Source organism: Pistacia vera, unplaced genomic scaffold (assembly GCF_008641045.1).
Source record: "Pistacia vera cultivar Batoury unplaced genomic scaffold, PisVer_v2 Contig875, whole genome shotgun sequence".
Lineage (NCBI taxonomy): Eukaryota > Viridiplantae > Streptophyta > Magnoliopsida > Sapindales > Anacardiaceae > Pistacia > Pistacia vera.
This window is the reverse complement of record NW_022196751.1, coordinates 113025-133156: the sequence shown is the minus strand read 5'-3', so window position 1 is coordinate 133156 and position 20132 is coordinate 113025. Positions and strand designations below refer to the sequence as shown.

General features: G+C 36.1%; 3 protein-coding genes across 3 annotated transcripts; all 3 read left to right on the top strand.

The window, feature by feature from the left end:
* Positions 1-172: 172 nt before the first annotated feature.
* On the top strand, positions 173-6467 carry LOC116119157 (RNA polymerase II C-terminal domain phosphatase-like 3). Its single transcript, XM_031405097.1, has 11 exons — positions 173-1080; positions 1198-1333; positions 1492-1547; positions 1630-1690; positions 1786-3210; positions 3426-4058; positions 4173-4591; positions 4704-4815; positions 4916-5173; positions 5447-5493; positions 5609-6467. Exons 1-11 carry the CDS (start codon positions 539-541, stop codon positions 5670-5672), a joined length of 3753 nt encoding a protein of 1250 aa, XP_031260957.1. The 5' UTR covers positions 173-538; the 3' UTR covers positions 5673-6467.
* Positions 6468-6574: 107 nt separating this feature from the next.
* LOC116119151 (protein NETWORKED 3C-like) lies at positions 6575-9055 on the top strand. The gene is made up of 2 exons (XM_031405091.1): positions 6575-7633; positions 8301-9055. Exons 1-2 carry the CDS (start codon positions 7474-7476, stop codon positions 9053-9055), a joined length of 915 nt encoding a protein of 304 aa, XP_031260951.1. The 5' UTR covers positions 6575-7473.
* A 1668-nt stretch (positions 9056-10723) lies between these two features.
* LOC116119171 (coiled-coil domain-containing protein SCD2) lies at positions 10724-16806 on the top strand. Its single transcript, XM_031405118.1, has 17 exons — positions 10724-11219; positions 11316-11488; positions 11568-11643; positions 11738-11779; positions 11898-11960; positions 12136-12185; positions 12274-12301; positions 12587-12661; positions 12785-12895; positions 12969-13029; positions 13383-13499; positions 13607-13728; positions 13907-13976; positions 14097-14141; positions 15781-15821; positions 16082-16208; positions 16395-16806. Exons 1-17 carry the CDS (start codon positions 10836-10838, stop codon positions 16511-16513), a joined length of 1704 nt encoding a protein of 567 aa, XP_031260978.1. The 5' UTR covers positions 10724-10835; the 3' UTR covers positions 16514-16806.
* Positions 16807-20132: the final 3326 nt, after the last annotated feature.

The window sequence follows — 20132 nt, the reverse complement described above, 5'->3', positions numbered from 1 at the left end:
TAGTATTCCAGTTGTGTCACACGTTACGCTCACCAATTAAAAGTTATTATTTCCATTCCCGGATCGCTGACGTGTACGCTCCAGATTCAAACTGTACACATTGTACTAGATTCACCCTCTCCCTTATAAAACTCCTTTCGCCTCCCAAAATTTCCTCAAAAAGTCTCTTTTTTATTTTCATTCTAACGCGTTTGTGTTTGTTTTTTTTTCTCTTTTAAATTGATTTTCTCGAGAAAATAATTCGTTGTGTTTGCTTGCAAAATCTCACATAAACACAGATCTGAATCTGAGATTTGGAAAGAAATTAAAATCGGAGTTAGAGACTGAATTTCTGTTTTGTAAGAACTCGTGGTCAAAGGTCTCATATAACTTTTTTGTGTGTTAATATTTAGATCTTAGTCAAAGAAAGACAGACGATTAATTAATATTGTTCAGATCTATTGAAGAGTTATTCTGAACGATCGGTTGAATATGCATATATGTTTGTGGTAGTATGGTTGAATAATTTAAAAAGAAAAAGGAAAATTTTGGCTGAGGGATGGGCTTAGAGGAAGGTGAAATTTCTGATACAGCGTCAGTTGAAGAGATCAGTGAAGATGTTTTCAATAATAATCAGGAAGTTGTTGTTTTAAAAGAATCGAAGCCGAAAGGTGAGTCTGCTAGGGTTTGGACGATGCGGGATCTGTACAATAAATATCCGACAATTTGTCGAGGATATGCGTCGGCTGGTTTGTATAATCTTGCGTGGGCCCAGGCGGTTCAGAACAAACCTCTGAATGATATATTTGTTATGGATGTTGAACAAGATGAGGTGTCGAAGAGATCGTCACCGTCGTCGTCGGTGGCGTCTGTTAATAGTAAAGAAGTAGTTAAGAAGGAAGTGGATAAAGTTGTGATTGATGATAGTGGTGATGAGAAGGAGGAAGGTGAGTTGGAGGAAGGGGAGATTGATTTGGATTTGGAATCGGTTGAGAAAGTTATTGAAGAGAAGGATTTAGTTAATGGTGATGGTTTAGATAAGAAAGTAGAGTCTATTATAGGAGATTTGGAGAGTGTTGTTAATGTGATTGATGCTGACAAGTAAGTGGCGTGAATTGAATTGAATTAGATTGTATTGGATTGTATTTGATGTGATTGATTATTGTTGAACTATTCGGCTAGTTTCAGGATTGATGTTTGATGGTTTGTGCTGTGTAGATCATTTCAAGGAGTTTGTTCAAAACTTCAAAATGCTTTGGAGAGCTTGCGGGAAGTGATTTTTGACAATAATGTTCTTCCCAGAAGAGATGCTCTCATTCAACTAGCGTTTTCTGCTGTTCAAGCTATTAATTCTGTAAGGCTCACTAGTTAACTTTAATTATTGAAAATGGTTAACTTTAGTTATGGAAGATTGTAAATTATTGTAAATTATTAATTTAGAAATTCTGCTTTGAATTGACTAATTCAAATTCATGACAGTACTTGTTTATAAAGATGGTTGTTTGTTTGCAGGTGTTCTGCTCAATGAATAATGATTTGAAAGAACAGAATAAGGACATTTTGTCAAGGTTCAGTTTTGTAATATTCATTTCTTGTTATTATAAAGATTATCATTAGTTGTAGTTGTTTAGTCATCTCTTTGGTTAACAGGTTACTTTCTCTTGTCAAGAGCCACTATCCTCCTCTTTTTCTCCCTGAACAGATGAAAGAGGTGCGGTTCTAAGTTCTAACTAATGTAGTTCAGGAATCTTTAAATGTGTTTCAGCTTTATCATTGTTGTAAACTTTAAACATGTTCTCCTAACAGATAGAGGCCGTGGTATCCTCTCTGGACTCCCGAAATATTTTTCTGGGTGCTATAGCAAGCAACAAAGAGAAAGAGATGATGGACATAGATGGACTGAACAAAACGGATTGTAATGCTCTAGCTGAAAGTGCTGGCCATGATTTGACTCTTAAACATAAGTTGCTACCTGTTGAATCTTCGATATATAATAAGCATAACATGTTACTGGAAGCTTCAAAACCAGGTTTACCTGGTGTTAAGAGTAGAGTTTTGCTCCCACTGCTTGACCTACATAAGGACCATGATGCTGACAGCCTCCCATCACCCACAAGGGAAACAACACCATCTCTACCTGCTCGCACAGCATTGACTGTTGGAGATGGTATGGTTAAGTCAGGGTTGACCACAGCCAAGGCAGCTCATGACTCAGAAGATATTAAAATGCGTTATTATGAAACTGATGTCCTCAAAGCTGTTTCTTCCTATCAACAGAAATTCAGTAATAGTTCATTCTTTTCCAATGATAGACTTCCAAGCCCGACCCCGTCAGAGGAGTCTGGTGAGGGGGATGGTGATACTGGTGGGGAGATATCTAGTTCCTCCACCATTGATAAATCTAAAGTTGTAAATCCACCCGTTTCAGTGCAAGAAGCTGTTTCTTCTTCACAACGCATGGACAATTCCAGCATTCAAGGATTCTTTAATGCTAGAAATACTGCATCTGTTAGCTCAGGATCTAATCCAATTGTGAAAGCATCTGTTCGGAGTAGAGACCCCAGGCTTCGGTTTGCAAACCCTGATGCATTGGATCTCAACCAACGTCCTGTACCCATGGTGCATAATGCACCTAAAGCAGAACCTGTTGGTGGAATTATGAGTTCAAGAAAGCAAAAGACAATGGAAGAGGCTTCTTTTGGGGGTCCTGCAACTAAAAGGCAACGACACAGAACAGAAAATTATGGAGTTGGTAGGGAAGCAAAAACTGTGCATGGAAGCAGTGGCTGGTTGGAGGACACCAATATGGTTGGGCCTAAGATTCCAAACAGAAATCAGTTTGTAGAATCTGCAGTCTCTGATCCCAAGAAATTGGAGAATGGAACTACTTGTCCTAGTGTTACTGTTGGTACACAGAATGTGGTTGCTAGCAGAAATGAGCCAGTGCCAGTGACTGTTCCTAGTACCACGGCCTCTTTGCCTGCTTTATTGAAAGATATTGCAGTGAATCCAACTGTGTTACTAAATATACTTAAGATGGGACAACAACAGAGATTAACAGTAGAAGCCCAGCAGAAGTCTAATGATCCTTTAAGAAGTATGATGCATCCTCCAAGTCTGAGTCCGATTGTGCGATCGGTTCCTTTGGAGAATGTTGCTCTGTCAACACCCTCAGTGGTTTTACCAAAACCAACAGGAACAGTTCAGGTTCCTTCTCCAGCAGCTTCTTTGGTGAGTGCTATTTATATATTTTTTCTGAATGAGACAGTCTTAACTATACTGACACTATTGTGGGATTTAGTTGTTTGTTGTGTGGACCCTTTTATTTTTGGAAGCTTTTTTTTTTTTTTTTTTTTTTTTTTTTTTTATAAATTAATTAATTAATTTATTTTTGTTTTCTTTTAAGTAAACTCTGGTGCATGTGTAATAATATATGGACCTTGTAGGATGAGGTGGGAAAAGTCCGCATGAAACCTCGTGACCCTCGACGTGTTCTCCATGGAAATTCACTTCAAAGGAGTGGGAGCTTGGGACCTGAGCTGTTAAAAACTGACGGACCTTTGACTTCTAATACCCAGGGAGGCAAGGATAGTTTGAATTCCCAAAAGCAACAGGGTCAAGCAGAAACAAAACAAGTGCAATCTCAATCAGTTCCACCCCCAGATATTACGCGGCAATTCACCAAGACTTTGAAGAATCTTGCTGATATTATGTCTGTGTCCCAAGCATCAACAAATCAACCAATGGTTTCACAGAATCTTCCATGTCAATCATCACAGATTAAATTGGAAAGAACAGATGTGACAACTGTAGCTCCAAATAATGATGATAAGCAAAGTGGAGCTGGTGCGGCTACTGATGGACCTGTAGGTCCTCCGCCACAGAGCTCTCCCACTGGTCTTCCTGTACAGAACACATGGGGAGATGTTGCACATCTTTTTGAAGGATATGATGAACTGCAAAAAGCCGCTATTCAAAGAGAGAGGACAAGGAGGATAGAAGAACAGAAGAAGATGTTTGCTGCACGGAAGCTTTGTCTCGTCTTGGATCTAGATCATACTCTTCTTAATTCAGCTAAGGTAGGTTCCTGCTGTGCAAAGTATTTTTTTCTTCTCATGTTTGTAGGTATTAGCCTGATTTATCAAGAAGTGTTTATTTCATTTATTAATTATACAATTTTTCACTTTGTTCAGTTCAACGAAGTAGATCCTGTGCATGATGAGATATTGAGAAAGAAAGAGGAGGAGGATCGTGAAAAACCACAGAGACATCTGTTCCGCTTTCCTCATATGTCAATGTGGACCAAATTGAGGCCTGGGATCTGGAAATTTTTGGAGAGAGCTAGTAAACTATATGAGCTGCATCTTTATACAATGGGGAACAAGCTATATGCTACGGAGATGGCAAAGGTGCTTGACCCTAAAGGGGTTCTGTTTAATGGACGAGTCATCTCTAGAGGTGATGATGGAGATCCTTTTGACAGTGATAATGGTGGGCCTCCTAAGAGTAAGGATCTTGAAGGGGTGTTGGGTTTGGAATCTGGTGTTGTGATTGTAGATGATTCTGTTAGAGTCTGGCCACATCACAAAATGAATTTGATAGTTGTAGAAAGGTAAGTATTTGCTTATTGACAAATGAAATTTGTATCCCTTTTCACTTTTGTAGTTTAGTTCGTTCCATCTTATTTGTCTACCCATACACCAATCTAATTTTTAGTGTTGCAGGTATATTTATTTTCCTTGTAGTAGGCGCCAGTTTGGGCTTCCAGGTCCTTCTCTTCTTGAAATTGATGTAGATGAGAGAGCTGAAGATGGGACTTTGGCATCTTCTTTGATGGTGAGGCTGCAGTTGCATTAATTTCATAGTCTGCCAATGATTTTCACCGTGCTTACCATCTCTCTGTTGTTATAACAATAAATATGCTTGCTTCGACTAGGTTATTGAGAGAATACACCAGGACTTTTTCTCCCATCAGTCTTTAGATGATGCAGATGTTAGAAGTATTCTAGTGATGGAGCAGAAAAGGATTTTGGCTGGTTGTCGTATAGTATTTAGCAGGGTGATTCCAATTGGTGAAGCCAATCCTCATCTACATCCGCTGTGGCAGACAGCTGAACAATTTGGTGCTGTATGCACAAATCAGATTGATGAACAGGTTACTCATGTAGTTGCCAATTCCCTTGGAACTGATAAGGTAATTTTTTGGCATTTTTTTTTTTCTTTTTTGTGATTTCTCCCAACTTCCTCCATAAGTGTTAGGACTTCTTGTAATTGGATATTCTGAACAAATAAATTCTGGAAGATTCGGAACGTTATCTTATCAAATGTCTAGAAGAAGATCATTGTACACTAAAACTTCTACAGCAAATTGTCTTTCCTGTATTGCATTCAAGTATAATAGGGTGGAAAATGTTCTATATACCAAAATAAGGGGACTTTGAGTTAATGATATCAACTCTTTTGACAGGTGAATTGGGCACTATCCACCGGAAGATTTGTTGTCTATCCTAGCTGGTGAGATTGTCTGTTCTCTTCATTTCATATGTCTTGCAGTTTAGCAATCGTTATGTTTATGGATTTGACGGTCTTTTTGTCCTCCTTTCTTTTTAACCATTCGTAATATATACAGGGTGGAAGCATCAGCCTTGCTTTATCGGAGGGCAAATGAGCATGATTTTGCTGTTAAAACATAAACAAGCCATTACCCTAACCTCTTCTGGTAAAATTATAACACATGATAAAGATTGAATCGAGTAGACACTTAAGTTGAAAAGGGAACTTTCAGGTCATACTTGGTAGCTCCGGGTGAGACTGGAGAGATCCTGTCAGGACTTGTTTTTGAGTCCCATAAACCACCCATTGCCTTTTCCCTTCAATGGCCAATATGCTGAAGAGGATTTTGAAATTAACTGTTACAGTTAAAGCATATAAAGAAGATTACAAGAAGTTTAAAAATGGATATCTTTTGAGGGAAAACGAATTGGGTTGAGTTGAGGGCTCTTCATCATATGGTGAATTGTGGTGGCTGAACCAAGTTTTTACATGTTGCGGCTAGCCACAGTTTGAAAATTTCCAAGTGAATTTAATTGACATGGAGGAGGGGGATCATTAAATGTGACATTCAGGACGTAAAAGAAATACTAAAACAATATCCGAATGTCTCAGACCAAGGCGTTGTCATCGGGATAGAGTAATGAAGGCATTTGAGTGTGATAATTTTATTCGGAACATTAACCTGAAAGAGTGAAGAAAAGGTTGATAAGACTGATTGTTATAACTTTTGAGTGTCTAGCTAGAGTGTGTTTTCGTTCTGGGTTGGACGATTTGAGGCTGGAGTTTTCGGAGTGTCATATTCCCCCATTACTGAGGGCAGCTAAACTAACTTCGGCGTCCACTGGTTTAGTGATTCAATTTATCTAACCTCACTTGCATTTTGAATCTCCTCTTTCCTTTTTAATAATTCCAAGTCTGTTTAAATTTTTCCAGAATTCTCGTTTGAAAGAAATATTATTCATTTGTAGGTGTTAATACTTTAGAAATGGAAACCTGTAATCCCAATCAGATTTGACAATAACAATCATTGAAATAGCCAAAATGTGAACGTTCGTTTATTGTCAATAGAGCTTATTCAATAAAGTGACATAAAATTGCTTAAAATAAGAAAGTTAAATTATAAGAGAGCTGACTGGAAAACGTAGTAGCCAGATGTGGCAAAATTTTTATTGTCTATTTTTAGGCCTTTTTGTTGCCGAGTGTAACCGTGTCAAGTTACAACCAAGGCCTGGGAAATGCAATAAAACCTTTCTCGTAGCCTGCTATGGAGAACTTCTAGGCCTCTCCCAGTACCAGGTGCACGGGTGCAGGTGTCTTCAGTATATCTACAAACGTTACGTCGCTGTCAAATCATTTACATATACAATTCAGTACAGAAAAATTTTCGAATTTTAAGTAAATGTAAATGACGATTTTCTGATGATATTTTTAAGTGGTTATAATTTAACGCTTGATTAAGTGGCCAACATACTTGCACACGACCAACCAGCCATAGACACAAGTTTAACTAACGTGCATTGTAAAAAACAAAAGTTGAACGATAGTGATTACTTAATGTTTTGATAGGTAAAAGTAGTTACTGCAATTAATTTCTCAAGAGTCTTAACTAATTAATTAAAAAGCAAATAGAAAACAGCTTCCTGTGTTGGGGTGTCGCCAAAGATTGTGAAAGGAGAAGTATTTGGAGTTTGGAGAAACTCTTAAATCCGTGAACGATTGTCGTGTAGACTAAGATTACGTAAGTCAAGTTGAAACTCAAAGAAATTTGGGGGGGTCCCCTTTTAGATTGAGAAAGAAGACTTCAATATTAGCTAGAACTAGAGTTCTTGAACGTCCTGGTCCCTGTAACTCTCTTATTAGCTTGGGGATTGCTTTGTGCGTGGGACATATATAAAAGCTTTTCAACTGAAGATATTGAGGCCCTTCTGAGGGAAAGAAGATATGGCTTCAACTGACATTAAAGATTACATACAGGAAGGGGAAGTGGAAGAGAACGATGAAGCTGCTGCGGGTTCGAGCAGATGGTATACCGCTCGTTCGAGGAGATGGGATACCCTTAATTCTCCCCAACAATCTCAATGGCTTCAAACTACTCTTTCAGGTCATTATTTGATTTATTCTTATTCCCTCTCTTAATTTGAGTCGATGCAGTTGCACATTCATGAATGTATTCTGGCTGTGATCGATGTTTTCTGATTTTACTTTATTTATTAATTTATTTTAGATTTATTGGTTTCAGCACTCTTTCGTAAAATATTAATACAATACATTGGGATTCTTATAATAAATTCTTCGCGGGTAGTTTTGATTATAAACTAGAATTAGGTGTGGGGATACAACGACATCCAGCTATAATTCGTCGTGTCCATAACTTGAACAAAGTGAAACGAACATCCCAATTTTATCAGTGAATATCAGTCAGAACTTTCAAAATTCAGATCTTTTAATACAATTATGTTTAAGAAAAACAAGGGATGTTCGTTGGTATTTATTTTAACTTTCAAGTTTGGCAGTTTGTGCATGATTAATGACCTCAGGATGAAGTTTTACTTTGTCAGCTTTGTTTATTATATGCATATAGCGCCATATACTGTAATACTGAACATCGATCTGTCGCGAATTTCAGGGAGCCCGGAGGAAAGAAGGGCTTTCTTGATGATTAAGAACGACGATATTCATTGTTTTTAGCTTCAACAATGTGAATATTTTTTGCCTAAAAGCGATTTATATAGATACGGAATTGAATAACTGGTTATGTGTATATGCAGATTTGGATAACAAGACAAAGGCTATGCTCGACATAATGGAAGATGATAGTGATTCATTCGCTAAGAGAGCTGAGATGTACTATAAGAAGAGACCTGAACTTGTTCAGATGGTGGAAGACTTGACCAAATCCTATCGTTGTTTAGCTCAAAATTATGAAAATCTCAGATCCGATTCTTTTCGCTTCACCAACCCAGAGTTGTTTCCTTCGTCAAACTCCTCCTTCAATCAAGTTAAACAACTCCAAAACTCCCTCAATCAAGTTCAACAACTCCAAACCTGCCACCAAGAAAAGATTAGAGAGGACTTTGAGTCCCTGAAAACTGAGTTAATGTTAAATAACTCAAGAAAGATGAAACTAATAGTCAATACTCATGATCATGACGATGAAAAAGTCAACAACGAAGTAAGTAATGAAATCGAATCCAGTAGTGGTGGTGGTTCGAAGGTTGATGAACGTCAAACCATGCTTTTCTTAGAAAGGGAGAAGATGTGGAATGAAATGAGCTTGAGGGTGTCAAAACTAGTGGAAGATAACTTGAAAGAGCAGGAGCAGTTGATTAAGAGAAATGACAAGAAGAGAGAAGATATTGAACAACTTTATTCTGAAATCAACAGGCTGATGGATGAGAACAAGGCTTTGAAGAGTTGTCAAAGCAGCTGCCATACTAATAAGGTTGATATTGATAAGAAGCAAAACCAAACACGTCGAGCTTCAATATTTAAAAAAATTTCCTGCATAAGGTTCAAGACTTGAGTTGGCTTTTCAAAGGTTTTTGTTTTTATTGAAAAAACAATCTGCATATAAATAATGGCAGTTATATATTTGATTAAGTATTTTATATATTTGCTTTTTTTTTTTTTAAACTAATTTTTTCATACCTCAATTAATCTTTAGAATTTTAAAGTTAAGATTTATATAAATCTTTCAATAGTTACTTTGAATAAAACTCAAGATTTCTTAAGTAGTACAACAAAAAATTCTTATCGTCTTACTCGATCACCCAAGAATAATTTATATTTGATTATTTTGGTTGTATCTGATTTTTTATTGGTTAATTAAATCGAATTAATTACAAATTAAGAGGGAAAGTTTCAAAAGCAAATTTCACTTAGCAATTAATTAATGCGATTATCAAGAATTCAAGATGATCGGCTGATTAATTTTCCATTATTATAACAAATTTAGGTCCCCATTGCATTATTAAATAATGACAAATACTATACCTACAACCTCATCAAACAAACTCTCTCTCACAATTTCAACTTAGTAGCTTATAATTGGTCAATTCATAATAGATTTTATTAGGTTTGACCTAATAAATTACAACTGACCAATTGTGAGCTACCACATCAGCATTATAAGAGAAAGTATGTGAAAAGAGGCTATAGGTGTAACATTACTCTTAGGGGACATTTGGTTCAGGGAATGTTAGATTACTGAAAAGTTAGATTACCTTGAAGCTTATTAGGAATCTTTAAGAAAATGTGTTTGATTAATTAGTAGGTATATTATATTAATATGTTTGGTTGAGAGGAATAAATTGGTGGATATGTTATTTAAATTACTATCATTTTTTAATATTGATTATTATTTGGATTATATAAACCCCTGCATTTAAAAACTTAGCAAAAACAACCCCATAATAAAAGTTTGAAAAATCAACAATGCACCCCTACCAACCCAGCCAATGCCGACCGTTGGCAACCATTGCAGGCCGTCGACAGCCAGAAACCTAACGGCCACGAAAGGCAAGAAATGGCCTCCTTGCACCATATGGCCATTTTCGGCCTTTTGTGGGCAGTTTCGACGGCGGTGGCGACGACAGGTGGATGGGGATGGTGGCTTGGGTGGGCTGTAATTTGTTTTGAATTCAAGGATAATTTTGTGCAAAAAGTTAATTAATTGGGGGAAAATAGTAAAAATCATATTCATGTAAATAAATTTAAAAGTAAGGGTATTATTGTCCTAAAATTTTATTAATAAGAGATAGAATTGTAACAAAGAAAGAAAACCCTGATAATCTTAGAATACATAAGCAAATGGAGGTAATCAGATTACCTCCAATATTTCCAATAGTAACCATTATTGATATTTAAAGATTATCGATATCTTATATTGCGTGATAACTAAACAAATAATCAAGTAATATAATATGACTAAACCCAGAACTCCCTCGCATTCCCAACCAAACGCCTCCTTAAATAATTAATTAACCTTCCTATATCTGCACAGCCTTGATTGCTCAGTTAATAAGCAACTGTAGCCATTCTGAGCAGATAAAAAAATATTTTTAATTTGGATTAAATCCTATTTTCCAAAATTTGTATTTTAAAAGAGTTGCTATACAAAATGGTTTACTTACTGTGTAGAAAGCAGAGAAGAGAGCGATATCTCCGCCAGTCCCTCACTACAGCATTGTCCACTATGCACTGACTTGTGTCTCACTCTTGTTCGCTCACCAAGATCTGCGCCCAGACACACTCTCAATTGCATCACCATTTCCATTTCTGACTTGACTTCTCTTTCTTATAAGATGGACAGGAACCGAACCGACAGTCCCGTTTACGGGCGCCAATGGAGCAGCGAGTCCGGTAGCATCTCCTCTCCTGTGGTGTCTCCGGCGCGTCACCACCACGCTCGTTCTTCCTCTGTTAGTGGAATGTCCACTATTAAGAGGAACCAGAACTTCGCTGCTAAAGCTGCTGCTCAGCGCCTCGCTCAGGTCATGGCTTCTCAAACTGCTGACGATGATGACGACGGTGACGATGATCTAGGTTTCCGTTACAGTGCTCCTCCGCCTCTGTCACTGTCTCTGTCAAGAAACGTTAATTCTGGTTCAAATGCTGCTACTGCAACCACTGGTAGTAATAAACCGGCGGTTACGTCTTCGAGAACCACGAGATCTCCTTCACCTGCGGTAAGTTTATTACGATGCGGTGCATTTCCTGAGTTTGTTCATGTTTGTTGAGTGTTTAAGTTAAATAATTGGATTGTGTTGTTTTGTAATTATAAGTCGTTAGGAAGAAACTTAGGAGAAGAAGCTACGTCGGTCAGATCAACGTCAGCTGGACGGCCTTCAATGTCTCTTCATACGGCGCCGTCTCTGCCGCCTAATAAGGCGCCACTTAGGACTGCTATTTCTTTGCCTCCAATTGACCCTCCTAAAAATGTTCCAAGAGACAAAAGGTTTAAAAATTAACAAATGTATTATTTAAATTTTTAACGGTTAAGAGAAGTAAATTTTGATTTTTTTCATAAATGGCAGGTTCTCACCGGATATGGGACGTTTTAATGCGAAAGCAAATGGAGATCAACGTGACGCTTCTGCGCTTCATGATGAAGTATGTATGTTAATTGTAAATTATACCTTAACTTTTATTTGCATTAACACTCAAATAGGTGTTAAAACTGAATTTGTTGAGGCATATCTTGCAGCTTGATATGCTACAAGAAGAGAATGACAATATCCTTAACAAGGTGGGAGACCGGATTTTTTTTTTAAATTTTTTTCTGCTGAGAAAGTGATAAGTTTATTACAAATATACGACTCATGGTACTTATTTGTTGCAAATTCATTGCTGCATTTGCTGTACAGCTCAGACTTGAGGAAGAGAGATGTGAAGAATCGGAGGCCAGAGTTAGGGAGCTCGAGAAACAGGTTAATGGATAGTTCTTAGTTATTTATGCTTAATACTTGCCTAGTCGGAAAGATTGAAATCAACGGAAGTTCTTTACTCACAGGGATTCTCCCTTTTGTTCATTGTCATTTCTGAAGGAATATGAATTGCTGCAAATCTGATGTATTAATTTTGCTGCTTGCTTGGAGTCTTTAGGTTGCTGCTCTTGGAGAAGGTGTATCCTTGGAAGCTAAACTATTGAGCAGGTAAGTTAGGATTTCAACCAATTTAATATGTGCTCGTTTTTGTTGCCTTATTGTTTTTGTTGTTACACAACTTAGTTACCGTATGCAGGAAGGAGGCTGCATTGCGTCAGAGAGAGGTATCAAAGGAAACTTTCAATTCTTTTTTTATTCTAGATATGCAAATGGCTTATCCTATGCTTATCAACTTAACTTCATCATTGGTCTTTTACTCGTGCTGGAAAATTTTCTTGTTCTTTGACAACAAGATGAGCAAATTTTTTGCTTGGGCTATTTGATTTAGAGTTCTGAGCTATGGAGATAAAATGGCCTCTTCATCTTGTATTAGGACAGGAAAGGCCTTCTTGTTTTATTTTCGTTTATTTGGAGAAAAATGAAAAAATAACTTTTTTTTTTTCCTTTAGGCTGCACTCAAGGATGTAAAACAAAATAAGGGTGGGGTAAACAAAGAAATTGTATCTCTTCAGTCTGAACTGGAGGTTAGTCCTCTCTTGTGTCTATCCTACTACATATCCTTGTTCATATATTGCTAAATCTATTAAATACTTCCTGGCTTCTGATTCAAATTATTGTTTTATGCTTTAATTTCTTGCTTGAATCAGAATACTAAAGATGACACTGCGACTGTTTTACGACAACTTAGTGGAGCTGAATCTGAAGTGAAAGCCCTTCGCTCAATGACGCAAAGAATGATACTGACTCAGAAAGAGATGGTTAGTGCTTTAGTTTCCATTAACCTATGTGTGGTCATCTAAGGGTAATATAATTACTTTATATTCATTTCAGGAAGAAGTTGTTCTTAAGAGGTGTTGGCTTGCACGTTACTGGGGCTTAGCTGCAAAATATGGTATTTACGGGATACTTCTCGTTTCTAATTCATCACGGAGATTTATCCCCTTATAAATCTTCATTAAGTTGACTTGTTCTCCATGACTCATGAGGCTATTACCAAATTATGCTATAACCAATTTTCATTTCATATATTTTGTTTATTATGTTCAATACAGATTGGTAACATTATCTTAAAACCTCCTAAGTTATCATTTCCAGGGATTTATCCTATAATATTTTTTTTATTTTTTATTTTTAAAAAAAAAGTTAATTAGACATGATCTCACTTCACATTCACAGTGTTTTATACTGGTAATTAATATATTTGATTCAATATTGCCCCATGTTTAATTTTTCTTACTCTTTTAGGGATCTGTGCGGATGTAGCAGTTTCAAAGTATGAATACTGGTCATCCTTGGCCCCACTTCCTTTTGAGGTTGTCATTTCTGCTGGACAAAAGGCTAAAGAAGAGTGTTGGGAAAAAGGTTAGTAATTAGTAAATTGGTCTTTGTAGTTAAAATTGGATTATCTTTTTCAGCGCTTCTTAATTTGATTGACAGTGTTGAAATTTTTCATAATTGGAACTGAGCAGGCGACGACGACAGTGAGAAGAGAGGCAAACTTGTTCTGGACTTGACCGATCTAACTGGAGAAGGAAATATTGAGAGTATGCTGTCAGTTGAAATGGGTTTGAAGGAGCTTGCTTCCTTGAAGGTTTTTTTTTTTTCATGCCTTATTTGCTTACTTTTGTATAGTTTAATTCATTTTTTGAGTGTTCAGAATTATTCTTCTTCTCTACTCTTCATTTTATTAACCTCAAGTTTCATGCTTGAGTCTCCACTGCCACAAAGGGTTGCTGTATATGTGATACTTTATGGTTGCTACTTACAAGGTCGAAGATGCTATTGTGCTTGCATTGGCCCAACAACGGCGTGCCAATTCTACTCGACTATCCATCTCAGGTTTACTTTCTGTAACCTGATGACCCACTGCATTTCAGTGTGTATATTGATAATTTGATATCTCTGCTTTAGTGATGCAGGCTTGATGCTTATTTTTACATTATTTCCTATTGCTTTCAGATCTCAAATCTCCTGGTAGTGATCCAAAGTTTATGGAGGCATTTGGTGAGTAGTATTTTTAGTTGGCATTTTGTGCCAGCATTTGCTATCTTGTGTCTACTTATTTATTTATTTTAATTGTATTTCGTAAAAAGAAGCATATTTTACCATGTAATTGACGGACAAAAACTACCACCTCCCCAGTTAAGTCACACATTGTACTCTAGAAATTTTCATCACAAAAATGTTGCTTCTGAAAATTTTTCTGTTATTTCATCTGTGATTATTTGTATGCTGCTTTGTCTCCAATGTTCATTTTCTTTTTGAAGATTAGAATTTCTGCCAACAATACATCAGAAGCAATTTGTTAGGTTTATAGTTCATAAACAGTTGGTGTGAATTGTGGTCCCTGTTTGCTTACAGGATATTTGCCTAGGTCTCTTAGTTATCTGAAGTGTCTAAAGCAGATACCTCTTGGCTGTAGATAGTAGATAACCTACCAAAACTTGTCATAATATTGAATTTGACGTGGTTTCCCTTTTCTGTTGTCCAAGTATGTTGGATCAGAACTCACTTTGTATGAATCAGTTACCTAAAGAGTACTTTAAATCTGATTTTGTACCATGGAATTTAGTTATATTACTCTCATACCTTTTTTAGTCTTTGGCCAATGATTTGACTGTGACTTTGATGGTCAGTAGTGAAAAAAAAATGATTAGACAAGCATAAGTTTCTGTGCCTTGAGCGCATTTTTTGGTGGAATGCTTATGCTTAGATAATGTAAGAGCTTAATAAGGAAAAAATGGAACTACTTGAGGATCTTTGACTTCTGGGTCTTGAATCTCTTTAATTGTTAGTAGTCTTTTGAAATTACTCCTTTTATTAAATAACACCAAATCCTTCAGAGAATCTCTGTTATTATCTCTCATCATTGAAGAGTGTGACCAGGAGATCTCTGAGAGGTTCAATCTGTCTGGATGATTTGGTCATGTATTATGTTTGTTTAATTCTTCTCGTTTGTCATAGAGCTACAGTTGGTTGTTGGGCATTCACTTGAAGTCAAGTTTCTTATTTCATGTGAAAAAAACATGTGAAAAACCCAAGACATAACTAGAATAAGATTCATGTGTTCTGTTTCACAGTGATCGTGCATCAAGGCTAACCCTCCCTCAATAAAAAGGAATGAAAGAACATTGAAGACATTAACTAAAGCTGGAACTAAAATATGTTAATATGCTCACAAATTCGATCGTACAACCTTGTCAATAGTAATATATAACTTTACTTATGCTGATGTTTATATTAGAAGAATAATATATTAAATTTCCCATTTCAAGTATTCTTAGTATTAATAAATTACTTACCACATTATCCACCATCTATATTGCACTTAGTTAAGAAGGCACATAACTTGGGATGGGTAGCATTCATATTAAAATGCACAAACATAAACAAACTAATGGTAATTAACTTTTCTTACATCAAGTTTGTGCTTAAGTGTCTATTTTAGGGAATGTTTTTGTTTCAAAATATACTTCTATTGCCTTTAATTGGCTTCAATTGTGTATCTGATTTTAATGTCCAAGGATGTTCTTGCAGAAGTAAGTGATAGAAGATTTATATATTTTTGTCTTTAATTTTTAATAGCATCCTGACTTATTTGTCATGTGATCATAAGTATAACATCAATCCTGTTTTCTTGCAGAACTTAGCCCAGAGGAGTCGGAGGATGTTCTTTTCAAGGAGGTTTGTCATTTTTTTCTTGATAGCTTGGGTTCTAATCTCGTTAATTTACCCTTTTTTTTACTTATAAATCTTCTTGTAATATTATTAATATACCTTCTCAGTTTGGTATGTTATAAAAAAATTAAATAAAAATCTCGTTTATATTTTTATGTACCTATTAAGAAAGTCGAGAAAACTAAAATAGTCTCATCTTACGCATGGAAAAAGATGTGTAGATCATGCTGTATCAATTGTATAAACCATAAATTGAACTGGCACAGGCATGGCTGACATACTTCTGGAGAAGAGCCAAAGCCCATGGTATAGAGGAGGACATTGCCAAAGAACGACTTCGGTTTTGGATCAGCCGCAGCGGACACTCACCTAGTTCACATGATGCTGTAGATGGTAAAATTACACTTTTTTTTTTTTTCTTTTTTTATAAAATACATTTTTCAGAAATTTTTTCTTTTTTTATAAAATACATTTTTCAGAAATATATAGTCTCAATCTCATGAAAACCAGTGGAATAAGACTGCATATTAACTTTTGGTCTTTTGATGTGCTCACAAAATATGGTTTTTTCTTGTTTAGTTGAACAAGGTATGATGGAGCTAAGGAAACTGGGGATTGAGCATAGACTGTGGGAAGCATCACGCAAAGAAATTGATCTAGACTCTTCCACATCGAGTGCCGGGAAACTTGCTAAATAACTGAAGGTTTCAGCTCCTGAGAAGGTTGTTTAATATATTATTTATTCTAGTTTTACACTTCTACCATATCCTCCAACTCCAACTTCATCAGTTTATGATCATCCCAATGATTATTTACTGGATGAAACGAAAATGGGTTTGCGCCATAACGAGTATTGTAATTTGTAATATTGTAGAGTAGGGTTTCTTCTTCCCCTTGGACACTTTCGTATATGGTATATGTTGGATACGCAAAACGCTGGAGAAAATTTAAGTTTTGAATATTCAATAGTTAATGTATTTAATGAGAGTAATGACTGTCCCAATCAAATATGTATGAGTACACACTTGTAGCCGTGCACTTAGTCGTTGGATAATTTAATGAACTTTAGAATTTTTGTTAATAATTAATATACACGGGCAACACGTGGGAGTTCAGTGCTTATTTTTGAAACAGAGAATTATCTCAGCTCTTGGATTTCAAAATCCAAAGTCTAAATCAAAGGGATGGTTCGTTGTTCTGTATTTAGAATTTAATAAGGGTAGTTCAGTACTTCAGTGCCGGCCCAACAAGAATAAATGGATCCTCCAAATGTGGTTGACTATATGATAGTGTCTTGGGTGAAGGGTTGTCAAAAGGATGCTAATCACAGTAACAATCATATCTGTATTATGTACTTACTGAAGCAAGTGATCATGGCGATGGGGATCCCGAAATAAATTTTGATAGAGAAATTATGAAGCAGGGGCCGGGGGGCGCAGAAGATTCCTGGTTTCTGTGTGGTTTCATTATTAACTGAACCAAACCAAAAATATATGCAACGTTTTACACAAGCTATTGCCTGCCTCCTGAGCTGGAGATGGTTGAAATGGAAATTCTTCAGTGAAAATGCATTAATATGCTTTGTTAAGTGGAGCCCATTGGGAGTGAGTGATAATAAAAGATTAAAGCAGCAGGCCCCCACAAAACGCACAGGTGAGGTAAGGTGAGGCTAAAATGGGTTCAATCAGATTTTAAGGAGAGAACTGAGAAAGAGAATAAGTCCTGGAACTAAGTTTTGTCATTTCTCAAATGGAAGGTTGTAAATTGGCCGATTAAAAGACTGGAATCTATAGATAAAGCTTCTTCCGTAAGAGGTCCCTCAATTTCTATAACAAGTCTCTTTCACTCTGTCTATGGCACTTAGCACGCGGAGAGCAGTTCCTCTCCTAACTTCAAATAAAAATAAAAGTATTTGGAAGATGGGCATGTGCTCTGTTCAATATAATAGTAACAGTGGGTTTTCTCGGTGGAGAAGAAAAAGCTCTCTTTTGGTGAAAAGGTGCGCATGGGGAAAGAAGAGAAGAGAAAGAAAGACACTAATAAATTCTAAAGGCCATTTTGACCTAATCCCCTTACCTTACATTTTTTCACTTTCTGTTACTCTCTTGGACCTACATTCCATTCCCCCTTAAAATATTAACCCCAATACACACTGGTTCTTATTCAAATCTTCTTCCGTCTCACACACTCTTGCCCACCACTACATTGATTTGAATATATGAATAAACCCTAGTTGGGTATTGTCTCCTTTTGATTTTTTTTCCCCTAGTAATTATGACACTGAAATGATGACAATCAATTATGTTTTAAGTGCAACTTCTTGGTGATAGATATATACTTGATGTATATCTTCTCTTGATGATCTTCTTCTTCTTCTTCTTCTTCTTTGTTCTTCCATTTGGGAAAGAATGTATGGAAGTTAGTTGAGATGGGCCACCAAAAAGCCAATCAGAAGGTGGTTGAGGGGTTTCAAAGACGAGAGATTTACTACCTTTTTTTTCTACAGCTTCTGCTTTTTGTCTGCAGGTAAAAAAATAAATAAATTTAACTGTAGCATGCCATGGTCTTCCTCATGATGAAAATATTTTTCTCCAAACATGCTCAAGTGGGTATCATTACCCTCTTGACCCCATCATAATGTCAGACAAAAGAAAACCTACCTTCCCCATCCATGGCCAATAACTGGTCCCATTTTTCAAGTTTAAAATCTTCATACTAAGCCAAAACCCAGTTCCAGTTGCAGTTTATCTTCTAGTTCACACTGTCTTTGGCATTAAATCTGAATTGGGTATTTATTTGTAAGTTGAAAGTTGTAACTTCTTCTACCACTAACCTAATGGGTGTAAAAGATAGGTATGAAAAGTGAATAATCTATTCAAAAGTTGGGTAGCTTTTTCCCTCTGTAGAATTCAATAATAATAATCATATAAATAATTATACAGCTTAGAGGAAAAAACAAAAGGTGAAAACTTTATATTTGCTTCCATTTCAAGCCTCTAAAAGCTAGCTCTTTCTTGTGTATATATATATATATATATATATACTCCATGAACTTCATCTCCATTCTCATTACTTGCACATTTTCCAAGCACATTGTCCAACTCCAACTAGCCCTACCATAATATTAATATTTATACCCATTTCTTATTTTGCTCTTTTTTCCAAAAGTTATCCACATAAAACATTTAAATTGTATTTAGTTTTTTATATGTTATAAATAATTTTGGTGGGCCTGTGTAAGTACCTTATGTTTTGAATTTCAATGAAAGATTGAGACTTAACCTAGCTGTGAAGAAAGAAACAATCAAAAACATTGAATAACGAATCAAATTTTGTCGCTAATGGCAGCTTATGCAAGGAACAAAGAAGAAAGGCCAATCTCGTAGCTATGTGGGGCACTCAAAAATATAAATTCATTTAGTTCAATGCCGATTTGAATCTAAAAGCTTCTTTCTTCTGCAAATATTCTCTGAACCAATTGATCTATATCAACTGTCTTAATATAGAGAAAAAAGATATTCTATAATAAGTGCACAAAATCTTGAAATCTTGATGTTGAGAAGTAAAAATATGTAAAAGAATTGGAAGAAAAAGCATCGGATTTGAAATGGGTCAGGACCTGTATATTCCATTGTTACCAATAACAGAAAAATTCACATGCTTGTACGTAGAATCCACCATTTCAGATCTTGTTTTTTCTGTTTTAGAATCTAAACATGCATAACACCAGTCAGTAATCTCTTTTATTTAATGCATATCCCCATACATTTATGCCTTTCACTATTTCTTCACGTCATTGATTTCTGAACTCACGGCTGCCCATTAAAATGTAATGTAAAATCTCTATTGTTCAGGTGAAGAAGAAACAGTTTTATAGTATAATTTAATTAACCAGGGGAGGATAAAAGTGAGTAACTTTTATGAAAATGCCTTCTGCCATCAGTCCACTTTCAGCTTCGCTGGGGAACAATGCCCATTGCCCAGCTTTCTTGGTGGATAGGGCCCCATTTGAGAGTGAAAGTGAGAGAGAGTTTTGGAGGTGATGGATTGAGTACGAAGAAAGAGTCTTTACAGTTTGATTACTGAAGCAGAGATCAGACAAAATGAAAGGACTCTTTAACCTGGACAAGTCAAACAAAGCAAAACCCAACAAAAGATTCTAATTGAGTGAAAATATACCGGGTACTTGCATCGAAATACTGCTGTCTGTTCCACTAACAGACTGTATATCTGCAAAACGACACCATAAAAAAGCTTCAATTTTCATCATCATTTACTGTGTTTCAACACAATTTCTTTGAATTAAGTCAAGTGGGT